This window comes from Exophiala viscosa (assembly GCF_022695815.1).
Source record: "Exophiala viscosa unplaced genomic scaffold EDD37scaffold_2, whole genome shotgun sequence".
In the NCBI taxonomy this organism is placed as follows: Eukaryota; Fungi; Ascomycota; class Eurotiomycetes; order Chaetothyriales; family Herpotrichiellaceae; genus Exophiala; species Exophiala viscosa.
The window spans coordinates 4,223,104-4,246,226 of NW_026944354.1; the positions used below are offsets into that span (position 1 = coordinate 4,223,104).

The 23,123-nt window shown below is 50.7% G+C and overlaps 12 protein-coding genes across 12 annotated transcripts; 5 read left to right on the plus strand and 7 right to left on the minus strand.

The window, feature by feature from the left end:
• Positions 1 to 967: 967 nt before the first annotated feature.
• EDD37DRAFT_606971 (transcriptional regulatory protein) lies at positions 968 to 3,693 on the minus strand (the record flags this gene model as incomplete). The annotated part of the gene is made up of 5 exons (XM_062814939.1): positions 968 to 1,988; positions 2,037 to 2,219; positions 2,270 to 2,698; positions 2,752 to 3,600; positions 3,644 to 3,693. The coding sequence occupies 5 exons, from the start codon at positions 3,691 to 3,693 to the stop codon at positions 968 to 970; spliced, it is 2,532 nt and encodes an 843-aa protein (XP_062674081.1).
• Positions 3,690 to 4,970, minus strand: EDD37DRAFT_297874 (uncharacterized protein). Its single transcript, XM_062811180.1, has 4 exons — positions 4,364 to 4,970; positions 4,285 to 4,307; positions 3,834 to 3,955; positions 3,690 to 3,782 (listed from the first exon to the last, which is right to left on the minus strand). The coding sequence occupies exons 1-3, from the start codon at positions 4,816 to 4,818 to the stop codon at positions 3,888 to 3,890; spliced, it is 546 nt and encodes a 181-aa protein (XP_062674082.1). The 5' UTR covers positions 4,819 to 4,970; the 3' UTR covers positions 3,690 to 3,782; positions 3,834 to 3,887.
• A 165-nt stretch (positions 4,971 to 5,135) lies between these two features.
• EDD37DRAFT_606973 (adenosinetriphosphatase) lies at positions 5,136 to 6,411 on the minus strand (the record flags this gene model as incomplete). The annotated part of the gene is made up of 2 exons (XM_062814940.1): positions 5,136 to 6,293; positions 6,340 to 6,411. 2 exons carry the CDS (start codon positions 6,409 to 6,411, stop codon positions 5,136 to 5,138), a joined length of 1,230 nt encoding a protein of 409 aa, XP_062674083.1.
• A 1,669-nt stretch (positions 6,412 to 8,080) lies between these two features.
• Positions 8,081 to 10,057, plus strand: EDD37DRAFT_298929 (chromosome segregation protein Csm1/Pcs1-domain-containing protein). The gene is made up of 2 exons (XM_062811184.1): positions 8,081 to 9,450; positions 9,502 to 10,057. The coding sequence occupies exons 1-2, from the start codon at positions 8,160 to 8,162 to the stop codon at positions 9,723 to 9,725; spliced, it is 1,515 nt and encodes a 504-aa protein (XP_062674084.1). The 5' UTR covers positions 8,081 to 8,159; the 3' UTR covers positions 9,726 to 10,057.
• A 332-nt stretch (positions 10,058 to 10,389) lies between these two features.
• Positions 10,390 to 14,046, plus strand: EDD37DRAFT_560028 (uncharacterized protein; the record flags this gene model as incomplete). The annotated part of the gene is made up of 4 exons (XM_062813826.1): positions 10,390 to 11,070; positions 11,146 to 11,196; positions 11,236 to 11,730; positions 11,821 to 14,046. 4 exons carry the CDS (start codon positions 10,390 to 10,392, stop codon positions 14,044 to 14,046), a joined length of 3,453 nt encoding a protein of 1,150 aa, XP_062674085.1.
• A 163-nt stretch (positions 14,047 to 14,209) lies between these two features.
• On the plus strand, positions 14,210 to 15,725 carry EDD37DRAFT_299009 (1-acylglycerone phosphate reductase). Its single transcript, XM_062811186.1, has 2 exons — positions 14,210 to 14,645; positions 14,915 to 15,725. Exons 1-2 carry the CDS (start codon positions 14,372 to 14,374, stop codon positions 15,538 to 15,540), a joined length of 900 nt encoding a protein of 299 aa, XP_062674086.1. The 5' UTR covers positions 14,210 to 14,371; the 3' UTR covers positions 15,541 to 15,725.
• On the minus strand, positions 15,318 to 16,949 carry EDD37DRAFT_678344 (uncharacterized protein; the record flags this gene model as incomplete). The annotated part of the gene is made up of 3 exons (XM_062819640.1): positions 15,318 to 15,864; positions 15,926 to 16,661; positions 16,708 to 16,949. The coding sequence occupies 3 exons, from the start codon at positions 16,947 to 16,949 to the stop codon at positions 15,790 to 15,792; spliced, it is 1,053 nt and encodes a 350-aa protein (XP_062674087.1). The 3' UTR covers positions 15,318 to 15,789.
• Positions 16,950 to 17,551: 602 nt separating this feature from the next.
• EDD37DRAFT_298937 (mitochondrial 18 KDa protein-domain-containing protein) lies at positions 17,552 to 18,707 on the minus strand. The gene is made up of 2 exons (XM_062811185.1): positions 17,885 to 18,707; positions 17,552 to 17,827 (listed from the first exon to the last, which is right to left on the minus strand). The coding sequence occupies exons 1-2, from the start codon at positions 18,521 to 18,523 to the stop codon at positions 17,636 to 17,638; spliced, it is 831 nt and encodes a 276-aa protein (XP_062674088.1). The 5' UTR covers positions 18,524 to 18,707; the 3' UTR covers positions 17,552 to 17,635.
• Positions 18,708 to 18,755: 48 nt separating this feature from the next.
• Positions 18,756 to 19,400, plus strand: EDD37DRAFT_299077 (uncharacterized protein). Its single transcript, XM_062811188.1, has 3 exons — positions 18,756 to 18,993; positions 19,083 to 19,213; positions 19,265 to 19,400. Exons 1-3 carry the CDS (start codon positions 18,946 to 18,948, stop codon positions 19,329 to 19,331), a joined length of 246 nt encoding a protein of 81 aa, XP_062674089.1. The 5' UTR covers positions 18,756 to 18,945; the 3' UTR covers positions 19,332 to 19,400.
• EDD37DRAFT_299170 (isopenicillin-N N-acyltransferase) lies at positions 19,272 to 20,793 on the minus strand. The gene is made up of 2 exons (XM_062811189.1): positions 20,508 to 20,793; positions 19,272 to 20,455 (listed from the first exon to the last, which is right to left on the minus strand). Exons 1-2 carry the CDS (start codon positions 20,541 to 20,543, stop codon positions 19,469 to 19,471), a joined length of 1,023 nt encoding a protein of 340 aa, XP_062674090.1. The 5' UTR covers positions 20,544 to 20,793; the 3' UTR covers positions 19,272 to 19,468.
• Positions 20,794 to 21,542: 749 nt separating this feature from the next.
• EDD37DRAFT_299200 (O-methyltransferase) lies at positions 21,543 to 22,746 on the plus strand. The gene has a single exon (XM_062811190.1). The coding sequence runs from the start codon at positions 21,680 to 21,682 to the stop codon at positions 22,406 to 22,408; it is 729 nt and encodes a 242-aa protein (XP_062674091.1). The 5' UTR covers positions 21,543 to 21,679; the 3' UTR covers positions 22,409 to 22,746.
• EDD37DRAFT_647856 (uncharacterized protein) lies at positions 22,553 to 22,901 on the minus strand (the record flags this gene model as incomplete). Its single annotated transcript, XM_062817945.1, has 3 exons — positions 22,553 to 22,702; positions 22,761 to 22,787; positions 22,839 to 22,901. 3 exons carry the CDS (start codon positions 22,899 to 22,901, stop codon positions 22,553 to 22,555), a joined length of 240 nt encoding a protein of 79 aa, XP_062674092.1.
• Positions 22,902 to 23,123: the final 222 nt, after the last annotated feature.

Below are 23,123 nucleotides of genomic sequence, written 5' to 3' on the forward strand. Positions count from 1 at the left end.
CGTCCATTTTCCCAGCAGACACCTTGTATATCCATAAACTGTAGCGCCGATGCTTCACTCATACTCATGTCGCCTCGTGAGTTGCCCGAACCTCTCGACCTTCTTCTGTGCTTTCTTTAAGTGCGTCCGGTACCCTCTTCAGTCTATTGATGACTGGGTTGACATACATTGGGTGGACGCCCTTGACAGGGAACTTGTTCGTGAGAGGCACTTCGAAGATGTCTTGCTCGCGTTGTCACTGTTGTTCAGGCTGCTGGCAGCCTTGTGTGTCTTTTCCTTGCGCGACCACCAGTGCTTCCTCTTGTCTTGGATACGCTGCTCCGTAATCATGTCCTCTTGTTGCTTGAGCGTGTCTTCACGCTTGACTTCGCTGACTCGGAAGTGATATGGATACAGCGGACTGGGGTCCAGGCATTATGAAGCTGGTTCGAGAGAGATGTATAATAACCAAAGTATCACGAGTGTTGTCTATGGTGTTGTTTTGAGGGCAATGGATAGAATTCTGGTTGTTCCAGTCGAGCACCTTATTGTGTCTTTCCACTTAGTTAATTTATCTTTCCAACGGCAAATGTCACGAACCTCGCCTCGTGTACAGCCTTCTTCCGGATACAGTGTTGTGAGTTTCGAGGCGTCCAAAGAACGAGATGCGCAATGAAAGGACGGGATGTAGCCCCTGACCAGGGCAATGCGTGCGGCTGAGGTGGCACAATCCCATGTGAACATCACAATATCCCTCAAGCTGTCACCTACCGTTCCAGGGCCCTTGTAGAATCTCAAGGACATTCCCTGCAAACGTTCAGCCGTCGCTCACAGCCATCGAACTCGGCATGGCAGCGAATCATCCCTGATGTGAGCAAGCAAAGAAACAACATGAATTGGAGCAAGATCTGTGAGGCCACCATATGTTGATATATTTAGTATCATATAGGGGTAGATGAATGCAAGCCACTGTAGGTACTGGATTGATCTAAGTCCCGTCCATGCCCATCCCCGCCATCTCACCGTTGATTCCGAAGAACTGGAACCAGTCCTCCACGTTCAAGGTTGTGGGTGCGACAGGTGCATTCCCAATGGAGCTTGTAGACCACCCGTCGCTGTCATGCAATTCCATTCCAGCGCCCATCATACCTTGCATCCCAGGCGGCCAAACTTGTGAGTGTTGCGCTTGTCCAGAGATGTCGATCTGCGGAATCTGCTGACTTCCCATGCCCTGCGCTGACATTTGTAGCTGAGGATCGACGGCATGAGTCATAACAGGACTGGCGAATCCCGTGGCATCCCCTATGGTTCCATCAGGGAAGAGTTGATCAGGCTGGAAATTCTCCCACAATTGCTGTGAAATGTTGGGCGAATCCCGTGTCACCAGAAACAAGTCTGGAGGAGTCGCAGGAATGGAGTACCCGTTGAATGGTGAATTGGCTCTCGTGGGACCCCGGGATGGTATGCGAGATTGACCACGAGATCTTGACGTTGGTAGATTGTGTTCGTCCCTCAATGGAGGCGAACCTAAGTAGTTGTGCTGTTGCTGTTGGGGAAGTTCGCGGGATGGGGTGACAGCTGGTGTTTGCGGTCGTGATCGCTCGTACGACATCTGGGGAGCAGGAACCCCAACGTTGAAACCCAAGTCAATATCATCAAATTTGCGCTTGGTCGCATTTGCCGTCCATACTTGCGCCGTTGACGGCCCAGACTGTGAGGTGCCATTGGCGTTTCCGTTCGAATGGCCTGGAAATACGGCACTCTGGTTCCCTCGAGCTCGTTGAGCCTTTTTGCCGGTCGCTTTCTGGAGTCTCTCCTCAAGAACCTTGTTGCCCAAGATGGACTCGAACAGAGTGTGGACCATTTTGGCGACCAACCACACTTTTGAGACCTCTTTCAATGCATTCATACATACGTTGATTCGCTCTTGGCTAGCAGCCACAACCGATGGCACCGAAGAGCGCATCTGATAAACATGCATGATAAGTGCGGAGAATAGACTGTAGACACTATACGAATGTAAGCAATAATGCCGCACATGAGGAACTCCCACTCACATGAATGCAGGGGTATATTTCACTTGGTCATGTGCAAGCAGGTTCTCCATGATAGACGTGATCATGCCGGCGGCCTGGAATGCTATGGTCCTGGAAGGATAGGCCATATCCACGTTGTCATATTCATTTGGTCTTGCCGTGGCCGGAGGCATGTGAGCGCGGTGCAACAAACATAAAGTGGTGCTAGGAAAGTCAGCAACAAAAGGTCTCGAAGGGGTGAAGGACAATCTCACTAGTAGTTAGAGTGCAGTAAAGCTGACCAGAAATGATGGCGCGAGCGTTCCCAGTAAACTTCTCGAGGACAATTCTGCAACCAGTCGGCTAACGCCATGTCGCTGTGAGTGAGATCGATGGCGTTCGTTCGTCGAGCCTTGGAAGCAACTGAGTACTGCTGAGAGAGCACAAGACCCATGATTTCGCAGAGTTTGACATATTGTAGAAAGAACTGCACGTGGACAGGATCGGATTGGTAGTCGCCATTCGGATCACCTTCTTCCTCGATGAAGTCTTCTTCGGTGATCATTTCGACATCAGAGTCGTCGGTGTTGATTGAAACGGGACGGCCGAGTGCGACGGCAACTGATCGATCTCTTGTGAAGAGAGACCACCACACTCTTTTCCACAATCGTTTATCTTGTCTGCTCAATTGCGAGCTTTCGACACTATAGAATGCGGTCAGCCAGTCCCCTTACACAAATGCTCTGGCTGCACCTACCTTCGATGCATGCCGGCACCTTGCGCCACCACAATGGCGACCCTGGTCCAGTAAAAGACATTTTTCGTCACATCTGCACCTATGTTAGACCTAGCATAGTCGGCGAATTCTATCGACTCCCGGCCCTTACCTTCGGGGCCCTCCCAGTACCAGCCCATCAATACCAAAGCTTGGACGATAGTGATTCGATCGTCTTCATAATTTGCGTCGTAGAGTGCCTTTGCGCGCTTGTAAAAAGTCATCGCTGCAGGCGTGGTGGAACCGGTGGCATCCATCAATTGAGGATTGGTGCAGACTCGAGAGCCAGCTAGTAGGATGGCCTGAAGGAGGAGTAACGACGGCGGGTTCTTTGTGTCCTTATACCTCTTCATGAACCGAGTTTTATTGATGACTGGCACAATGGGATGGACCCAACGAAAGTAGGCGTCGACAAGCTCATCGCACAACGCTCGAGGTGGCAACAAGAATGCGCCCCGCTGCTGCAGAATCTCAATCTCCATCTGATCAGGCTCCGTTAGACGTGCACGTGCGCCTCTGATGTTCTCTGGTAAGGGGTAGTGGACTACATCCGTCGTGCCATGTCGGTCATGAACAAGCAGTGACAGATTCGACGATTCGCCGAGATAGGCGACTCTGCCAGCTTCTTTAATAGGCGCACGAGCAAACTTTGGTTTCATGAACTGGGTCATTGTGCTGTTGTTTGCAGCTTGCTGGGCAGCTTGCGCCTCCGACATCTGAGTGGAGGGGATTCCATCTGGGGAATTGAACCCAGCTGTCGGTCTTGGCTGTGAAGGGCGTGTGAGGCGGGGATCAGTAGGCGTCGGAGGTTGCTGAGAGTCTCCTGCTTCACTGATGTGCATGTGTTAGACAGCTCCAGTGACAACATTCTTACAGTGAGAGTTCCACCATGGACAGAAATGCTTTGGGCTTACCTTTCCTCATCTTTGGCACGAGCTGTACTGGCTCTTTTTCTTTTGGGGACAGGTATGCGGCATTCTATTGAAAATGCCACGCAATTTGTGCAAGGTACCCTACTGATATTAGACCTTCTCATCCATCTCAACTACATTGTTCCGCCTTACCCAAGGGATGCTGCATCGCATCGCACCTATCAGATGGCCATGTTAGAATTGTGATCAATTGATCGCTCTTGTGGCAGTACACTGAGAAGTGCATTGACATACTTTGCGTGCATGACATGTTTCTGCGCCGCGTCATATTAGCTACTGCATCCAGACACGAAATAAACATGCTTCATGATGGGAGATTCCGTGCTCATTGCGAATGGATATAGCCTGCTGGAGTCTTGATGATGACAAGTGCCATGTATTTTGGACCGAGGTTCTCGGTTTGTCGCGTCTTCCAGATGAACAAACGAGATAAATCGACGACGTCCGCAATTGAACAAGCGACCATCGTGGACTCGCACATCGAAAAGCACCCTCTACTTTTCGTAGGAGTATCATCCACCTCCTCCACATGATCCATTCTTTGCGACAACGTGAGGGTTCGAGAAGGAATTGGGAAGCTTACCACATGCTCGAGATGCGCGCTGCCTATTTCCATCGTGTTAGACGGTGAAAAAAAGGGAGCCTGGGTTTGCAAGAGGTACCTTCTAAAGCTTGGATGTCCTGGAGTCTGATTGTCCGGCGCTTTTGTCGTTCCTGGTTGTAAATTCGAAGCCTGCCCTTGAGCTGGAGTGGACGAAGACTGCGCCTCGGATTGCGGGCTTAGGTCGGGCATGGCTGCACTGAGGAACGCTTTTATTTGACGTGAGTTTAGGAAGGCAGTCAATGGCTTGGTCGCTGGACTCGGCAGAGCCAAAGGTGCATTTTGCTTTAAGCCGGAGGAATAAAGAAGTTGGCGGCGACGACAATGAAAGTCTGTAGAAATGGCAAGGTGCGGATCACCAGATGGGAGTTTTGATCTGCGATCAGGGTTGCTTAGCCGTGCTGGACTGCACACTTTGCAACCACCAGCCAGGCGTCTCTGGTCGTGGAGAGTTGGCTTAAAGCGCCTAAGCTTCATTAGACTTGTGGGGATCCTGCAGTCAGTCCGGGGCATCATGTGCGCGCAACCTAAGCAGCATCCAGCGCCTACCACAGCAATTCTGAAATGACTTTGGCCGGGATTCCTTGTCTGTTACCTCTCCTACTCGACTCGTTTTTCGTACCTCCGTAGTTATGATCACTGTCCGAGAAAGGCATGCCATGTGCCATCTCTTCCACTTTCTAAAGCCAATCCCGCATCGCGCAAAGGTTTGCTTATTGCCCGTATGAGAGCGTTACACAACATTAGATGGCCCTTTGCGTGCCTTCATATCAGCTGTTTTCAGGAATCCATAGCATTGAGTTGCCTCTTCACGGGCACCTCATACATAAGTACTATTGTTTGATTTCTTCCACTGCTTCCTCCATCATATCCGAGTCACCTCCAGGAGACGATGGTTCGGTACTCCATTCTCGGCCCTCTTGCTCGTCTATCGCACCTTTAGCTGGTTTTGATGCCATTGTACGTGCAAAGAAGTCGGATGTTCTAAGACCGCGAACCTCGCCAGGCTTCATGTTTTCCATACGTTGCCCACTCTCCCTTTGACGCTGAATCATCTCTCGTACGGGAGCCATCGCAGCTTCCCTACAAGCTTCTTTGATCTCGCTCCCCGACATTCCGGCCATCACTCTGGAGAGATACTCCATGTCGAGTTGCTCCTTGTCCACCTTGGTCTCCCTGAGTATGAGTTTGAGAATCTTTAACCGCTGGGAGGCGTTTGGTAAAGAAATGGGGAACTTTTTGGGCATCCGTCGTAGTATCGCATCATCAATGTCCTGCATACGATTGGTGGCACCAAGGACTAGAATGCGTTGAGGTCGACCGGATGAGCTTGCGGATGCCAACCCATCCCAATGTGTCATGAATTCTGCCTTTACCATCCCACTCGCCTCATGCTCGCCACTGTGACGCGTTCCTAGCACAGCATCAATCTCATCAATGAAGACGATGGCTGGCTCCAATTTACGGGCCAGGGAGAAGACAGCGTTGACAAGTTTGTTCGAATCGCCGAACCATTTTTCGGTGAGTGTTGAGATGTGAAGGTTTATAAAACATGCGCCGCTCTCGTGAGCCAGCGCTTTGGCAAGCATTGTTTTTCCACAGCCAGGTTGGCCATAGAGCAGTACTCCGGAAGGTGCTGTAAGTAGGGACGATGATGTTGAGTAGAGTTCGGGCATTGTGAGAGGATATATCACAGATTCCCTTAGTTCTTCAATGATATCTGTCAAGCCACCAATGTCGTCGAAAGATACAGGGATATCCTCAGGAAACACCAAATCTTGTAGAATGACTTGTTCATAGCTCGTCAAATTCAGTTGTTCTTTCAAAGGTCTCTGCCTGTCTAGAGGCAAACTGAGGATGTCGGTCTCCGGTTGATCGAGTCGTCGCAGAATTGCCGCCGACCGTAATCTGTTTTGCTCTTTCTGGTCGGCCTCCGGATCGAAGTTCATCTGTTTCAGGATGTATCTGACGAGGTAGTATCCCCCAAGAGCCTGTCCATGTTAGATGTCATCAGGATGCAGGGAACGTGGCGCATACCAAAGGGGCTGTGACGGCGAGCTCTTGTAGCAAGCGGTGCCACCAGATAGTTGCGCCTCTATCAGGAGCCATGTTGATGTGTTCTATAGCAGTGCGCAAGCAGTTGGTATCATTTGGTGTCTGTGATGGACAGATACTAGTATACTCAAAGCGGCCTGCGCAGGCATAGCAGATTATCGCCTATCCGTATCCACCCAGATGCCAAGCCTCGGTCGGCCACATGTGACAAGTGAAAGGTCCAAAAAACAACGTGACTTCAGAACCCCTTTCCAGGTCAACTCATCTTCAAAAAAGATATCACCTCATCAGAATGTGAGGTGAGTTGAAGAGAGTGGGATTCGAACCCACGCGGGCTAGAAATTGACGTCAGTAAGAGAGTACATTGAGACGAAGATAAAGAACTTACAATACTCCCATCAGGAAACGTCAATCCATTGCTGGATTCTTAAGTGCTAAGACTTGGAAGCCTTAACCTGACGCCATAACCAACTGGATAAATTGTTAGAAAGGTGTTGAGGGAAACACGTTTGTGATATGTTTACCTCGGCCATCTCTCCGTCCGATTGTCGTGAGACAATTGTTGATGGAAAATCTCTGATATTAGTATATGTAACGTTGTTTTTCCTACCGCCTATATGAACGGCCACTAGCCTATCGCACGGATCGTTATCAAAAAGCGACCCGTCAAACCTTGAGAGTTCCACTTATACCGTTGGAAGCGGCACCCTCTAGGCGGACAACGAGGTTATTTACAGGAGAAGTAGCACCTTCTGACAAGGCGAATATCGACAACATACGTTCGAACCGAAGCAAAACTACAACCGCGAGCAACTTGAACGCAAGACGGGAAGGGTACACGATAGACCCGGTGGCTTTCAGCCCCGTCAAGACCTGGAGATATAGCATTGTGTGCGAAGGACTCCAGACTGACAATAAGGTACGACACTTTATCTAAACCTGAGGATCCAACTCTCATCTTAAGAAAAGAGTCACCATTCAACAGGGAGTTCATCGACAATATAAGTACAAGATCCAATAGACTCGCGAAAGCGTACCTCCAAGCATGAAGTAGTAGACCTCTACGATAGAAGTGATGGCTATCGCCCTTTCAGATATTAACGCGCTATCGCTGTGTGCGAAGGGCACTGGAATGACAATGAGGCCAATATCGAAATGAATCTGAGAAGCCGAGTCTATCCCTAGAAGAAGTGGCATCGTTGAACTCGGAGTCCATCGACGACATAAGGACGAGTTCCAACACGCTCGCGAAAGCGTACCCACAGGCTTGAAGGTAGTAAAATCATACGATAGACGTAATGACCTTCGATTGTCAGAGAGACTAACGCTATGTCGTTGTGTGCAAAGGACTCTGGAAAGACAATAAGGAATGATATCGATATGGATCTGAGGATGTATAGCGGTCAAACAGTGCCAGTGTCAAGGCTGTTTCCGGGAAACCTGGCACCGTTGTAAGTACATCGACGATATAATATCAAGGTGCAGCTGGGTTGAAGAAGGCGTGTGTTATGACTCCAACCTAGTAGAACTATATGGCAGAGACCAAAACTATCATGCTGTGTACGCAGGACTCCCGGATAACAATAGAGAATGGTATCCATTTGAACGTAAGGTGCGACCGCGGTCAGACAGTGCCACTTTTTCTGGCTCAAGCCGACACGACACTTGGATCGTCCCGCGTCACCGAGGCTAAGGCTCGACCTTTGTTTACATTCGCGGATCACAAACCAATTAGTCTCCTTCACGACTATCAAGAGCCACCATTCTCGAGCCCACAATTGTACACATTATTCTCACAAACAATGAAGGGAATCGCGGATCTGCTCGATTCCGATATGGAGGAAACAACCAACTTCATTGACGAAAACTCCATCCTTTCTTCCGCGTCGGACGCGACGGCTCCCAAAGTCGCACAGGCAAAGAAAGGCAAGAAGCGAACAAAAGTCACAATGCCTGCAAAGTCGAAACCGAAAGTCCAGAAGCCAGCCTCATCGCAAAGCAAACCTCCTTCGTCGAAATTCACCGCCGGCGCAAAGCGCACTGCTCCAGACAGCCATGATGATCCCTCGAATGCTAACAACAACAACCACGATGCGCAGAGGTCTGAAGTCAACGATGCGCCGGCGGAGACGAGGCCGAAGAAACGTGCACGCACTACAGGAAAAGCCAAAGTGAGCAAGAAGACTCCGGTCACACAAGAATCAGCCCCGGTGAACGACGATGTGCCGGTCGCTCCAGTCACTTCGAGCGCGCACGGCGAACAATCAACAAATGAGGAGAACATGGAGCACAGAATGTCGAAAAAAGGTGCGGGTGTCTCGAAAGCGATTGTTTCACGAGAAGCCGAGCAGCCTCGAACGGAAAGCCACGAGGACACAGCCATTGACAATGAAGAGACTTCTGAAATTGCGCTTCATGCACCAGTCACGAAACCAAAAGCCGCTGCTAGGAATCCTTCTCGTGTGAGACAGGGATACAGGCATCGCGCAGGAAGCGCGTCCGATGCCGAGAGGGGAGATCCGAACCTGCGGCGCAAATTGGGAGACATTACTCGGAAGTTCGAGAATGTCGACCTGAAGTACCGCAATCTGAAAGAAGTGGGCATATACGAAGCAAACGCCAATATGCACAAGCTTCGCAAGCAGTGTGATGTAACCATGCAAGCTTCCAACGATCTGATAGCATCCCTGAGAAAGGAGCTGGCCACCCAGATTCCCGTCGCGCAAGAAGCTCGGAAGCTGAAGAAGCATGTTCAGACCCAAGAAGTGGAGATGATTCGAATGCGTGATACTACAACAGAGCTCGAGAAGTCTCTAGCCATCGCCCAGAACGAGATCAAGGCCCTGCAAGCGAAACTGGCAGCTGCAAGAGCACCATCCGTGGAAGCAGTGGCCTCAAAGCAACCAGCAAGCGCCGTTAAATCAAACACGCTACGGCAGGCCATGATTGGGAGTTCTGAAGCGGCGCAAGCGGCACAGTATGCGCAGATGAAGGAGGAACTGTACAGCGATCTAACAGGCCTCATCATTCGCAGTGTGAAGAGGACCGAGGAAGGCGATACTTACGATTGCATCCAGACTGGACGGAACGGCAGTGAGTATCAGCTGATTTCTGATTGATTCTGCTCGATTAACACCAATTTAGCATTACATTTTAAGCTCTTCGTCGACCATGAAGAGATGAGGAATACCAGCTTTGAAGAAACAGAGTTTCTTTATACGCCTCTGCTGGACAGCAACCGTGATCGCGACATGATAGCACTCATGCCGAGTTATCTGACAGAGGATATCACATTTGCACGACAGAACGCGGCGAAGTTCTATGGACGGGTTGTAGATACCTTGACGAAAAGACGGGCCGAGGAGTGAAACGTTTGCGCGATCGAGGAACTTTAATCATTTTGTACTATAGGGCTCTGCGTCAAAGGATGCGACGCCTCGTTGCATGCATAACTTGGTGTCGAAGGTGGTTGTGGGTGGAATTGTAACTCTTATGAGCCGCCCTTCTGAATAAACACCTTGATTAAAGACGCCGACGCGTCGCGATTTCTCCGCGTTATTGATCGCTTATCTGTTATCTGAAGTTACCCCTCCTTCGAGGTCGTCTCGTTGTCATACACCGCTGGCAGCCTGGCTCAGTTCAATTGGTCATCTATGATTGCCTGCACTTGCGTGCTGGCTGTGAAGTTCATCAAACTCTTGTCATCTTGGGATTTTGAACCTCATCCGACTAACTCACTACATGCACCCTTGGGGTGCGTAGGAACCTCCCCCCTGGCGATAGCCTTCTGCAACCTGCGGCCTATCTTGTTCACGCCGGATGCCTCCCTTCGTAACACTACGGCCCTCTACTTCCTTATCGATGACACCTACCGAACTTGATACTCTAAGCATCCGTTCAACCAGGAACTCAATAAATTCAAATCTCTGTGTGGCTGTCTGACCTCGTGCTTGCTAGCACTGCTTGTCACCTACTGGTCAAAGGACCACGCTCCTAAGGCGACTGCTCAGAGTGATCAGCATATCGTCCAAGATGCCGGTACCGTCAATGCCGACCTACCACTTTGGCACCATGCCTGGCAAGGGATCCCTGACTTTGCGAAGTACCATATATCGAGCCGACCGCTCTCATACCCTTCAAACTAGGACCCTGTGGTGGTGGAGTCGACATTGGAGCGAGGCCTCTCCGGACGAGAACCTCGAAGAACGGCTACGAAGACATGAAAAGATCATCAGAGCCAGATACTCAAAATCATTAAGGAGAAAGGCTCTTTGGGAGAGAGAGGACAGTCCCCTTGCGCCCTGGCGTCCGTCGGGCCGATACTTGCGGACTCGGTACTGTGATTACAAGCCATCCTCCTCGGAAGTAGACCCCAAAGAGGAAGCAACTCAGAATGAACGTGCTAGAGACGGTGGGCTCCGCAACTCCGTGCTGCACGATTTGAATTCGTTCAAAGCAGCCGTCGACCGTGCCATTGCAGAAGATCCCTATGGCGCCCTCTTCGGTAAACGCTATGGAAACCGGCCTGCAAGCGATGATCACCAGCGGTCTTGGACTTCCTTCTGGGCGTCCGGTTCTGATGCTCACCGAGCACAAGAAGCTCCAAGTCCTACCAAACCAGAGCCGGCGCAGGACAGCCACACGTCGAGCACTAATGTCCATGCTAGGCAGGACTCTAACAAGGTATCAGGTCCATCCAAGGACATTCAGCACGTGCCCACGGATCATATCACATCATTTGCCGCCACTACTGACACGAGGCCGGCGGATTCTGTCTCAGGAGAAGAGTATGAGTTCGACCCAATCTCGATGAGAAAGGTACCCGTCAAAAAGCCGGACGTTGTAAGGGAGGTGAGGAAGCCTATGGAGCCATCTCAGATCACGAAGTCCAGAGCCGTAGATGAAACGAAGAAGCCATTCCTAGAAACTTTGTTCTCGGAACACGGCGTTGATATTCCGATCAAGACATATAAGCCGCACAAGGTATACGGATATGGCGCACCAGAGAAAAACGTCGAAACAACCGAGGCGAAGGCGACGTCAACAACCGCTGATAGAGGCTTCAACAGCTCGACAAGACGAGATCTTCTTGATCGTATGGCTCGAGTCAAGGGCAACAACATCGATACCACAGCTCAATTCACTGAGACAGCTTCGAAGCAGACAGCAGATGTAGACGGCCAGAATGACGTTTTTACGAAGAAATTCCGTGAATTCCCAGAGTTCGATGACACTATTCCACTGTTCTCAGGCACTACATACGAAGCCCGAAGCAAAGACAGCAAAATGACAGAGTCTGGAAAACAAGACTGGCTTGTGAAGGAAGGCTTCCGGTCCCACAATGATGATGCTGACTCCACGCAATCCAAGAACGTTGGCGATATCCCAGTCAAGAAGTATGCTGGATTCCAAGCTGTGACTGGTACATATCAAAGCCTGAAACGTGAAGATCAAATGTCTAAGGGCCGCTCCGTCGAAACGTCCGCCGATAGGCTCCAGCCTGCGCTTGATCGAATACAGGCGAAACCTAGCAATGAGTCGGCAGATGCGCTGTTCAGACTAGAAACTTCCCTCGACCGCCGCAGCAACACCAAGCACTCGGCAGCAGAGAGTGAACGGGAGCCACAAGAAGCAAAGGTCTTCGCAGCGCCTATTTCCGCAACCGAGGAGGACATCGATCTCCTAAGGGCGAGCGACGTACGCGCAGCCACAAGATCTGCGAGACGCACGAAGCAGGAGAAAGATAGTGCAAAGAAGGATGCCAGAGAGAGGCTTGAAGCAGACTTTGTGGCACGACAGGAAGAGAAAACTGAACCCACGATGGCAAGTACCCCATCAACCACAGACAAATTGGCTCAAGGTCTCAACACTGTGTGGGATCACGTTCGTGAATATCCCAACGGTATAGTTGCGAAGACGATGAAGTCTATGGAAGCGTTCAACAGCAATTACAAGAAGTATCTGCGACCCGATAAAGGCTTGACTGAGAAGCTTGTCTTCAAGGATCCGTCATTGAGCAAAGTGGCTTCCATCTACAAAGATAAAGTGGCGATACCAAGGACTAAACCATTCACGCCTTCACCAGAGGTTTTCAGAGCCGAGGAACAACGGGAGCTCAGACTGGCAGCGTTGAAAGAAGCAAATCATAAAGTGCGGCAGGAATCTGAGCAGACGAACGCTCAACTATCACGACTCTCCCAAGAGATCAAAACGGTGTACGAGAGCGAGTATGGACCAATCGACATTAATCACCGCCAACCAGCCAAGGCCATTGACGGTCTTGAAAGCACGTTGTCCTCCTCGACTCCGGCCAATGCTCCTAGCAACAAGCCCCATCCTCTGCTCAGTGCCAGCGTCAAACCTGGTGTCATAACGAACCATGCAATCAACAAGCACGTCCGTGAGTTTGAGCCCACGTTTGCAGAGCTCGTGGACAAAGCCAAGCAGATACGTAAGGCAGTCTCAGAATCTCAGTCCGAAATGGAGGCATTTCGCAGTCGTTATCAGGCATCATCGACGAGCTTGGGAGCGGTACTTGACGGGACCAAGGAGGTCAGAAGAGAGCTTCACGAAGTAAAGCAAGCAATTCGAGCCATAGAAACAGGAAGACCAGAGACAGTGTGGAACGCTCCGATCGCGGCTTGTTCGAACTTTGGCAGGAAAAGAATTGACCTGAGAGCAGATGAAGCTTCAGTGACCCCAGCTGGCACTGCGGGAGCCTCTGACAAGAGCGCACTCACTGGAACGGCTGAAAAGGACGGCTCTACCCGGGAGTCCATCAGACAAGAAGCAGAGAAGTCGGTACCAGAACCGGTATTCACACCTGACGGATCACCAGAATGGAACGATGAACAGCCTCCCTCTATCGAAAGCTTGAGAAGGAAGAAGTTTGATTCCGCGTACGTTATCTTGGCTTACGATGCCGCGGCAGGGAAAGTCGAGATCTCACCAATGAATGAGCCTGCCAAACAGGCGAGCAAGTCTGCCGATGCCGTAGGGATCTTATCAAGGCTCAACCACGCACCAGAGTTTCTCAAACACTTCGAAACGCTCAGGAGGGCGGGATACTCGCTTTTCAATGGCAGCGAAGACATGCTCATCTTTAAGAAGAAGCAGCCAGAGACTTTGCCTGGCTTGAGATCTGCTGCCGCTGCCGCCAACACGGCCACCACCATATCTCCTGCAACTTCGCAGGCCAATGTCGACGTTACTCATAAACCACAGGACAAAGAAGCAGCTGCAGTAACGAACCAGATTCCTACAAAGGTCGAAACAGTCCAGGAACCAGCAGCAGCTACCGCACCACCGTCTCGGCTGACTACGACCAATGATAATCCGTTGAAAGTGAGAAGACAGGAAAGTGTGTTCTCTGGCACGCTCCGCCCCAGTGCAGCATCATCATCTAGCAGTGAGTACGAAGGTTCTTCGGATGCGCGGAGCGAGGCAAATGGTTCCGCTGGAACGGACAACAATCTCTGGCAGAAGATCACTCGCGGACTTAGACGCACTGTCCTTACAATTGCAGCACTTGGTGGTGGTGCGTATGCGATCGGTTTTATTGCTGAGGGAATGGGTGCCCAGACGCAAAAGCAGAATGGAATTGATGATGCCAAAGTTCAAGGGCCAGGAAAGAGGATAGTTATGACTGGTCAACGACCCGGAATCTTCAGTACGGAGAGCTCGAGATGAGACTATGTGTGTTATGGTGATGTTTGAAGAGATATACGAGCCACAGCTGGTTGGCATGATTGACGTTTGGCGTACGGGAGCATAAGGATTGTAGTCATAGCGTCTTTGAGAATGTTAGTCACCTCTCATCTGTATCTCAGCCGTTGCTCATCTCAAAGGTTTCCGGACTATGTCTTCTCAAGGCATTGAGTCCTATGCCCCATGATGGGGCAGGCTTTAATGACCTTCCTAATCGGGATGGGATATCTGTAGTATTTTTTTTCCTGCGACGACGACGACATCCCAATCCTTTAGGTAGCTAATAAGAAGACATATCCTTGGAACCATGTCGACAGTGGCGGACCAACGCCGCAGTGTCCTCATAACGGGCTGCTCTCAGAATGGCCTAGGGTATGCTATGGCAGTGGCTTTCCACAATGCTGGCCTCCGTGTCTTCGCTACGGCGAGGGACCCCACGCGAATGTCTGGGCTGAAAGATCTGGGCATCGAGTGTTTAAAACTTGATGTTTGCGATGAGGAGTCGATTCTAGAATGTGTCGAGGAGATCAAGAGGTTGACTGAGGGGGGGTTGGATTGCCTGGCCAACAATGCAGGTGGAGGTACGTTTCTTTTACTGTTGTGCATGTTCTTCCCTCCGTGAAAGCTACGTTGCGTCGCTTCAGCGGTGGTAATCACGCACTTTCAGTACCTGGCCCGTTCTCCTCCCTATCACTCCGTCGGTGTGCGAGGTCGGGCACGGCGCTGGCAGCATACGAAGGTTTACGGCAGCATGTGGAGCGACTAGCACAGATACCACTCGCGAAATTTCAAGCACTGAGCAATACACAAGATATGAGATTGACTGAGTACTAACATATGATGTGTGAAGGATACAATATGCCCGTCTCAGACATTGCGGTCGACGAAGCAAAAGCCCTGTTCGACCTGAACGTATGGTCCTACATCAGCGTCACAAAGGCTTTCCTGCCACTACTCTTGCAAAGTGCCACCAAAGGTACAAGCGCAAAGTTCAGTCCAAGCCTAATCATAAACAACACATCCGTATCGTCCGTGGAACCCACGCCACATAACTCAGTGTACCACGCCTCCAAGGCCGCGGCTGCAATGTTCAGCACACACATGCGAATCGAACTGGCGCCGTTCAACGTGCGTGTCGTGGACCTCAAGACGGGCTGTGTGCACTCGAAGTTCCATGCGAATCATCAGGCGGGCAATGCCAGTCTGCCTTCTACGTCGATATATCAGCCTGTTAAGGACGAGACGGAGAGTGCTATGCGTGGTGCCTTTCCTCACCGTGAGGATCCGGAGAAGTGGGCGAAGGATGTTGTGAGAGATATCGTGCGGAATTGGAACAACCCGCCGAAGGAGGTATGGAGGGGAACTGGGGCTTGGAGGACGTGGTTTGCGAATAGCTTCTTTCCTGTGGGTTGGTGGGATGAGAGTTGGAGGAGGGCGGTTGGATTGCATTTGCTCAAGGGGAGGTTGCATTGCTGAAGCTTGTAACATTGGACAAAGACAATGAAGACGTACAATCCTGCCCAGTATGTTGAATGCATATGTACAGAGACCATGCTTACACCTGCCCTGAACGCCTTGCTCTTTCTACCAGATCGACTATGTTCAAATCCAAAGAAAATCATACACACAAATCAACGCCGGTATTTGCCATCTCTCTATGCAGAAGTCAAGGCCATTTCGAGCTGTATTATCGGCTTACCATAAACGCCCATGTTCATAATAGTCTCAGGACGCCTCGATTTGTGTCATGAATCTTTTGCGTACATTGGCATTAACGACGCCACCAACTCCGAAAGCAGGCTGTAGACAATGAGGTCAGTCAAAGCAGCAATATACCAAGCACTGACTAGTGATGACTTACAATGATTCTTCCCATCCTGGCCAGGGCACTGACGCCCCAATCTCTGAGGATTCTAGGAGCCCGGTCGACCAAGCCCATGCCGCCTTGTCTGTTGTATAGATCTAAGCCGAGGAGATGAAGAGGTGTGGACAGCAACTGAATCCCCGCTGGTGCCAAGAATTGTGCCGTATTAGCCCGTCCGGATTCCGTACTGAGTATCTTCGAGAACTTCGACTTCACCGCTGGAGGAAGGTTGGCAAGCTGGGGTACGATGATCGAAGGTAAGTTGAACGAGGCGAAAATGGTCATGCTATCTCGCATAGCGAACAAGGCGTAGGAGAGTTTTGGCACAGCCGCTGCAGGACCTGCAGATTTGGCGCCAAACATTCGAGCGAAGTTAGAGTCCTTGTAGATGGACCCGCTCATGTTCACAGAAGATGTGGCGAGGAACTTTGTGGCTCCGGAAGAGACAGTGGATGCTGGCTTGGAGTACAGTGTTGACATGAGTGTGTCAACGGTGTTGGCTGCAATGTAGGTGCAAGAGTAGAGGCCAAAGATTAGGAGAAACGGTCTGGAGATGAGGAAGGTATGAGGGCGAATGATTGCTGGACGTAAAGCGCGAAGAAGACAGGACGATAGTGAAGCTCCTTTCGAGGCCTTTTCCACTATGGAGCTGCTTTCAATCAGCATTCTGAGGTTGTGTAGGTGAAGGTCCACCCGGCGTGAAGGACGACACTGGAGCGAGATCCAGTGTCCGCTATATTGTTGTAGATGTCTCACCGGGATGGTCTCTGGAGACATACCGATCTATGATACATATCACTGGCGCGACCAGACCTGCTGCACTTGCCGCAGAGGTCAAGTCCGCGCCCAGTCTCTTTCCCATATTTGCGGTATTCCATTGCGACACTTTCTCGGGATTTAACGGCGAATCTCGAACTGCTGAAGGAAGAGGCAGCTGAGTCTGACTCAAGGAGACGGCAGGAGGTGTCGCCACGGTCTCCGAGGATGCCTCGTTGGCGCGTCCGGGCTCAATAGTAGGCATAATGAAGGAAACGCAGCTTCACGCGTGGAGTGCATTGAAGTCCTCGTGTCAATACAGGAGGGACTGTGTTCCTGACTGTGGGAACTGCGGTCGTCGACGGCGAGGTCAGGGAACGGCCAATGTCATTCAACGTGATTATCGTATGTGCTGTCTGAGTTTCTTAATTGTTGGAAGGTGCGTAAACCATAATCAACTTCACCCGTTCGTTCGGTTAGTGACGCACCAAAAGAAGCCGATGTCGGCAACTGGCGAGGCTGATTATCGAGTCCAGAGCAACAGAACATCTTGCAAGACAATATGACTCGTCTTGTGCACTCGGAACACAATAACGAGAGTATGCCGGCATTGTATCAAGGTACTTTCCAATGGAATTCTTCCACAGGAGTCGGAGTGTCAAGCCATTTCCCAGCAAAGTGTCCTTGTCTGACCGAAGGAGCCCGTCGTGCGCAAATGAATCTATCTACGCGATATGTCTATCACCACCAGGAAGCTGTGAGATCCAACGACATAGATGCATAGAAAGGCAAGGGACCGTTGAATTACTTTTTGAGGTTTCAAGAATCGAGATCTGACATTTTCGGTCTCATCATAGAAAGTGAGAAGCGCTCCTGGTATTACGTACAGTAGTCGTGCATGAGAGGATGACATATCATAACGCATACGCCATTTCTAGGTCGTAAAAAGCATCATAACTCCTTTTTCTCCTTGAGAAGTTTGACTTCGGCTTTGATGGCGTCTTGTCTGCCCACAGAATGTCGGTCACCCACGGCGCTCTCCCCACCAATGGCACGGAAAACCTGGTAGAAAGTCCACTCAACGGCCTCTTCTACTGGTTTGTCAAACAGGTAAGGAAGTGCTGGAACAGCTGCCAGACCGAGCTATATCCGAGTTAGCTTTCATGAAGAGAGAAAATGCCAGTGTTAGCCTCAGCTTACCCCGATAGGGCCCCACGTTCGTATCGTCGAGTTACTGGCCGTTCGCAACGCCTTGCCTGAGTACTTGACGACGCTGTGAATGGTGAACGCCGGCAATCCCATGGACGCAAGACTCTGGAACACCGCTCGCTGTGCCATTACACTCCGATAGTCTTCGATGGCGGGAATGTGGACAGGCCGCTTTGGTTGCACCTCTGCTCCTGGTGCAGTTGCAACTGCTGTGGCTTTGCCGCTAGCGTCACGGTACTCTTCACCGTCTGGGTGCAGCAATTTCTGATTCCGCTTGTACGCTCTCCAGCCTTCATTACCGACATCTCCTAGGATGTACGCCCATGATATGCCATAAGCGCTCCTTACCAGCCACGGGTGTGCGATCGGTCGAAACGACTCGCCGATGTCTGACGTGTATGCGACGTACCGGTGTGCGCTCAGCATAATGGTACGCAGACGGTTGGCATAGGCGGCGTATCGCACGCTGGTGTCGGTCGTGTCGGGCGTGGCACCCTCGTACAATTCGTCCACCCAGTCATCCTGCTTGTCGATGATCTTCTGGAGGTCTTTTGGTAGGGGTTCTCGTGGGAAGGCGGCGTTGGGGCGGACGCCATGGTTTTCGTTGTTGTTTGGATTCTTGCCGGCCATGTTGAGGGCAGGGAGGGAAGAAACAGGTGTAGACGGTGCTGTAGCAGTTTCCGCCGCAGAGAAATCACTTACTTTTTATCTGAGTGCGGCATTTCCAGCCTGCAAGGCGCAAGGTTTACCGAGTAATTGCAGCTTGCGGCCTGCCAGAACGCGGCGAGCCTCGGAGGCTCGATGAGCCCCATATGACGGAACCGTGAATGCTTCCCCGGGAAATCGTCGTACCTAATTCTACAGGTACAATATCTATGCTTCGAAGTATTTCACTGTCAAGCGTCAATACTCCGCCGCTTTGTCACGTGCAGCTTCCTTTGAACTTGAAGCTGCGGAATGAATCGCATTCGGAATTGAAAATTCACGGCACTGGCAACTTGTAGCAACCAACAACCAGACATTCTTGCAACACTCCCCCTTCAACCGTCAAGATGGTTGCTATGTACAATATCGCAGGGCGCCAGATCCCTTCACACTGGGTACGTCCATGGGATCGAGACCGGCAAGACACTCTTTTGCGGCCCAACATTCCGTATGGAAAAGGATCTTGAACGCTGACAAGACGTAGCTGGCCATGGCCACCCTCGGCACAACCTTTGGAGGACCTTGGTTATACTTCAGACTGAAGAGCCCCAGTGCGGCGTCGAAGACAACACCCCCGATCAATGCTGGTAGCAAGGACGAGGAGAAGTTCATTCAGTAAGGAACAAACACGAAACATCTCGATCCGTATGTCTGACAACTTGACAGGGAATTTTTGCAACAGATTGAGCAAGAAGACAAAGCAAACAAGATCTCCGGGAAGGAAGCGCATTAGACGATTATGGGTCATGACTACTTCGAGTTGCGAGTTGTACATAAGGTAGAAGGGTGAAAACAATCACATCGGCATCAAGTCGAGTCGGGATATCTTCCAGTGCAGCACAATCAAAATGTCCAAAAAATGAAGCCTATCTACGGTCTCAATTCGAATACTTCTCCGTCTTCGTTTGGCCGACCGATTTTGACCTTCGCAACACCAGCCTTCAAGTCCATGATGATTGAAAACAAGGTAGCTATCGTACTCTTCTCACCCACAGCTCGACAGATGGCGGCCGGATAGTTCTTCTCATCTTTCAACATTTCACTCAGATTCTGTATCGTCGGTTCCTCAATGCCTTTGATCAGCTCCTGGACACGATCGAGGCGGAATGGAGAGTCAGTCAATATCGAATTCTCTTTCACTTTGTGCTGGTTGACAAGATGGTTTGAGTGAGTACATGTACCCTTGTTATCCATGGGCATCTCCACAATGTCTAGGGCAGTGCATTCCAAACCGACAGCGCCTGTGGCTGCGTCGGCAATGGTGATGTGTCCGGCCGCCGCGATGCCGGACTTTCGCAAAGAGCTGGTTGCTTCTTCGCGCGAAGTACTGTTGAGAACTGTTCGCAGAGCCAGATGGACTGGAAGCTTGTTATAAATCACGCCCGGTGCTGAAATTGCATTAAGAGTGACACCAACACCGGCGGAGTTGAGACCGATCTTGCCAATGATACCACCTTCAGTCATCATAGTTATCGTTGGCTTGGAAGGCTGCTGAATGGCGAGAGATATTATATTGGGAGTCTGCTCAATGCGCCAGTCCCAATTTTGGCCGATGAAGCTTTGGTCTGACGTTTTCCAGGTAAAAGCAGTACAGCCGTCGCTCAACATGCCGTACGCGATTTCAGTGCGAACATTGAGCGCGACGATTGAATCGAGATCGACCCCAGCGCCATCAGCCACGCCTTTCATTTCCTCAACATATTCCGGATACGTTGAGTCCAGGAATGGGAGAAACGCGCGCGATACATCCTGGACTTGCGACCACGAAAGGTTGGTTCTCTCTTTGAAGAAGGCCTCATAAAATGCGATGCTGCCGTAAACCTCGGTTTTGGCAGTTTGGCCGTGCTGCTGGCCAATCTAGAAAATATTGGTCAGTCAAAGCACTTGGTTTTGGTCGACTCGGCCCTACCTCGTAAGGTGTTCCTGAACACTTGACGTGCTTCATCTTGACTAAATTGGACTCGTGCGTTTGAGGGTTTGAATACTTAGGATGGCTTGATGAAGACGCAGTATTTGTTGTAGGTATAGTCAGGTTATACTATATTATCAATCCGCATTCCCCCTCAATGCGGAGTTGAGCGTGGATTTTCTACTATATCGCGATACTATCTCGTTACTCAACTCGGGGCCAGCGTGTCGATGGATGGCTTTCCTTCCAATAACTAGGTAGTCGATGAAGTAAGGTTTGACAGACCAAGAACGGGCAATATCTGATTCTTTAGCAACTCTTGTAACGAGACATATGCGGCAACTCTAGGCTGTGTAGCCTTTTCTCCAACTTTTGATGCCATGCCGTCTCCCGTCCACAATCAACATTTGCTTTTCCCCTCCATGCTTTCTCAGTCCTTCTGCTCCCCTTCCTCCTCCGCCTCTCCAATCATGTCATTTGGGCAACAATTCGCGTGCTGTTAAGCATTTGGGACTCGCATCCCGCAGATCGCCCTTTTACGAGTTTCTGGTTCCAATGAGGGCTCCCTTCCCATTAGCTTTGCGTATCGGGACAGACATTATTGCGACCAACCGCATTCTTTGCCGGCTCAAACCCAATAGCAAACGCCTGACCAGATTAGCTGCGCGATTTCTGCACGACAAAGAAGTCGAGGATCTCACTCGCCGGTTTCCCGACTGGCGCAATCCAGAGTTGCTGCTCGAGTCCCAACGGAGACATGTTGCAACCTGGCTTGCTGGCCGATGGGCTGCCAAAGAAGCGGCCAAAAAGGCGTGGGATGCCACACTACTCAGCTTCCGCGATTTAAGGGTCGAGACCGAAATCGGAGGAGCCGTGCATATCATCTGCGACACAGCCATCCAACCAGACGATGATTCTTACCATCAAGTCACCGAGCAAGTCGCACAAGTCAGCATAAGTCACGACGGCGACTACACCATTGCAGCAGTGATTGCAACCCCTCTCCACCAAGACATTAAGGCCGAACTCGCCGCCAGACGAAGCGAGGCCGAAGCAAAAGTCGTGGACAAGTACGCGTAAGCTCCTCACTGACTATATAATATCTTACCAGACCATTCACCATCCACGGAAGTCTAATCTTACGCAACGAGCGACAGCGCACTTCATTCAAAATGGTTCAAAAATTCAATGATCCCTCTCGTTACGAGCAGGACCCCAGATGGGCGGCTGTAGATGAATACACTGCTACTCACCTTCTCGCCCCTGAGCGAAATCCGCATCACGAAGCCTTGGAGTTCGCCTACTCCAATTCTTTGGCCAAAGGTCTTCCGGACATCGCTTCGTACCCGGGCCAAGGTAAATTCCTGTCCATCCAAGTCCAAATCACTGGAGCCAAAAACATCTTGGAGGTGGGCACTTTAGGAGGATACTCTGCGATCTGGATGGCCTACGGCGCTGGGCCCGACACGCACATCACAAGCATCGAGGTCGACGCCCATCACAAAGAAGTTGCGGAGGAGAACATTGCTCGTGCTGGTCTTAGCGGCCAGATCGAGGTACTGCTTGGTCGAGGTGTTGATGTCCTTCCAACGCTGGTTGAGGAGGTGAAAGCTGGCAAACGTCCACCGTTCGACTTTGTCTTTATCGACGCCGATAAACAGAACAACTTGGCATATTTTGACCTGGCCCTGCAAATGGTCAAGCCCAGGACATGTATCTACGTGGACAATGTGGTCAGACGTGGCCATTTGGTCGACGAGGCTTATGCTAAGGAGGATCGTATTGCGGGGACACGAGCCCTGATTGAGGCTGTGGGGAAGAAAGAGAACGTCGATGCTGTGGTGATGCAGACTGTATCTGTTAAGAACTATGATGGTTTCATGATCTCTATTGCCAAATAGGGAATAGTTTGATATAGAGGTCGACAGGGAGATCGACGAGGTGGAGGATGGTCGAGAAGTATTGCCAATGGCTGCCAGTGTTGATTGATATCCAGGGCAGGCTGATTCACATGAGCACATGACCCTGCAGTGACATACTATCAATCAAGACTCCTTGTCCAGATCAGTGACTGTACCAGGCTTATGCGCGACCTTTTTATTATTCTGATCGGTGAAAACCACGGCAGGAGCATGGTTGGTTCCTTTGGCACCTAAATTCTGTGCCTCCTTGTCGTCGGTAACAATTTGCTCGACCTGATGACCCGCATATCAGCATATCACGAAAGGCCCAGAGTGACTCGTGGCTGCTCACCTTGCCTTCATGCTTGCCTCCTCGATACTGCATGGACTGTCAATACCTGATAGATCACTGCAGATATTGGCAACCTACCGGTGTAGAAACAGTGTCGCCTTCCTCGATGGTGGCTCCGCCTTTGGACTTGATATCAGACATTTTCTCGTCCGTCGAGTACGGAAGTAGTCTAGTAACTTCTGAGTGGATTGATACAAGGTCAACTTGAGTGAGCAGTGCACAATGCAGTAGAGATGAGCATTTTATACCTACTGGACTATGTACACCATTGATGTCATACCTGCCGGATGTATTCCGTTGTACCACAGGCGTCGATTGTCCTCCCACCTTTCAACGCCCGCTTCATGCGAGGCTTGATACACA

Coding starts and splice junctions, on each gene's coding strand:
- EDD37DRAFT_298937 (XM_062811185.1), bottom strand. CDS start 18,523: ATGGCCGGCAAGAATCCAAACAACAACGAAAACCATGGCGTCCGCCCC. Junction 17,828..17,884: donor GAACGTGGGGCCCTATCGGG/GTAAGCTGAGGC, acceptor ACTCGGATATAG/CTCGGTCTGGCAGCTGTTCC.
- EDD37DRAFT_299170 (XM_062811189.1), bottom strand. CDS start 20,543: ATGAAGCACGTCAAGTGTTCAGGAACACCTTACGAG. Junction 20,456..20,507: donor GTTCAGGAACACCTTACGAG/GTAGGGCCGAGT, acceptor AATATTTTCTAG/ATTGGCCAGCAGCACGGCCA.
- EDD37DRAFT_297874 (XM_062811180.1), bottom strand. CDS start 4,818: ATGATGCCCCGGACTGACTGCAGGATCCCCACAAGTCTAATGAAGCTT. Junction 4,308..4,363: donor GGACATCCAAGCTTTAGAAG/GTACCTCTTGCA, acceptor CGATGGAAATAG/GCAGCGCGCATCTCGAGCAT. Junction 3,956..4,284: donor GCGCGCATCTCGAGCATGTG/GTAAGCTTCCCA, acceptor GACGCGGCGCAG/AAACATGTCATGCACGCAAA.
- EDD37DRAFT_299200 (XM_062811190.1), top strand. CDS start 21,680: ATGGTTCAAAAATTCAATGATCCCTCTCGTTACGAGCAGGACCCCAGA.
- EDD37DRAFT_299077 (XM_062811188.1), top strand. CDS start 18,946: ATGGTTGCTATGTACAATATCGCAGGGCGCCAGATCCCTTCACACTGG. Junction 18,994..19,082: donor GCCAGATCCCTTCACACTGG/GTACGTCCATGG, acceptor GACAAGACGTAG/CTGGCCATGGCCACCCTCGG. Junction 19,214..19,264: donor GACGAGGAGAAGTTCATTCA/GTAAGGAACAAA, acceptor ACAACTTGACAG/GGAATTTTTGCAACAGATTG.
- EDD37DRAFT_299009 (XM_062811186.1), top strand. CDS start 14,372: ATGTCGACAGTGGCGGACCAACGCCGCAGTGTCCTCATAACGGGCTGC. Junction 14,646..14,914: donor GGCCAACAATGCAGGTGGAG/GTACGTTTCTTT, acceptor TGATGTGTGAAG/GATACAATATGCCCGTCTCA.
- EDD37DRAFT_298929 (XM_062811184.1), top strand. CDS start 8,160: ATGAAGGGAATCGCGGATCTGCTCGATTCCGATATGGAGGAAACAACC. Junction 9,451..9,501: donor CCAGACTGGACGGAACGGCA/GTGAGTATCAGC, acceptor ACACCAATTTAG/CATTACATTTTAAGCTCTTC.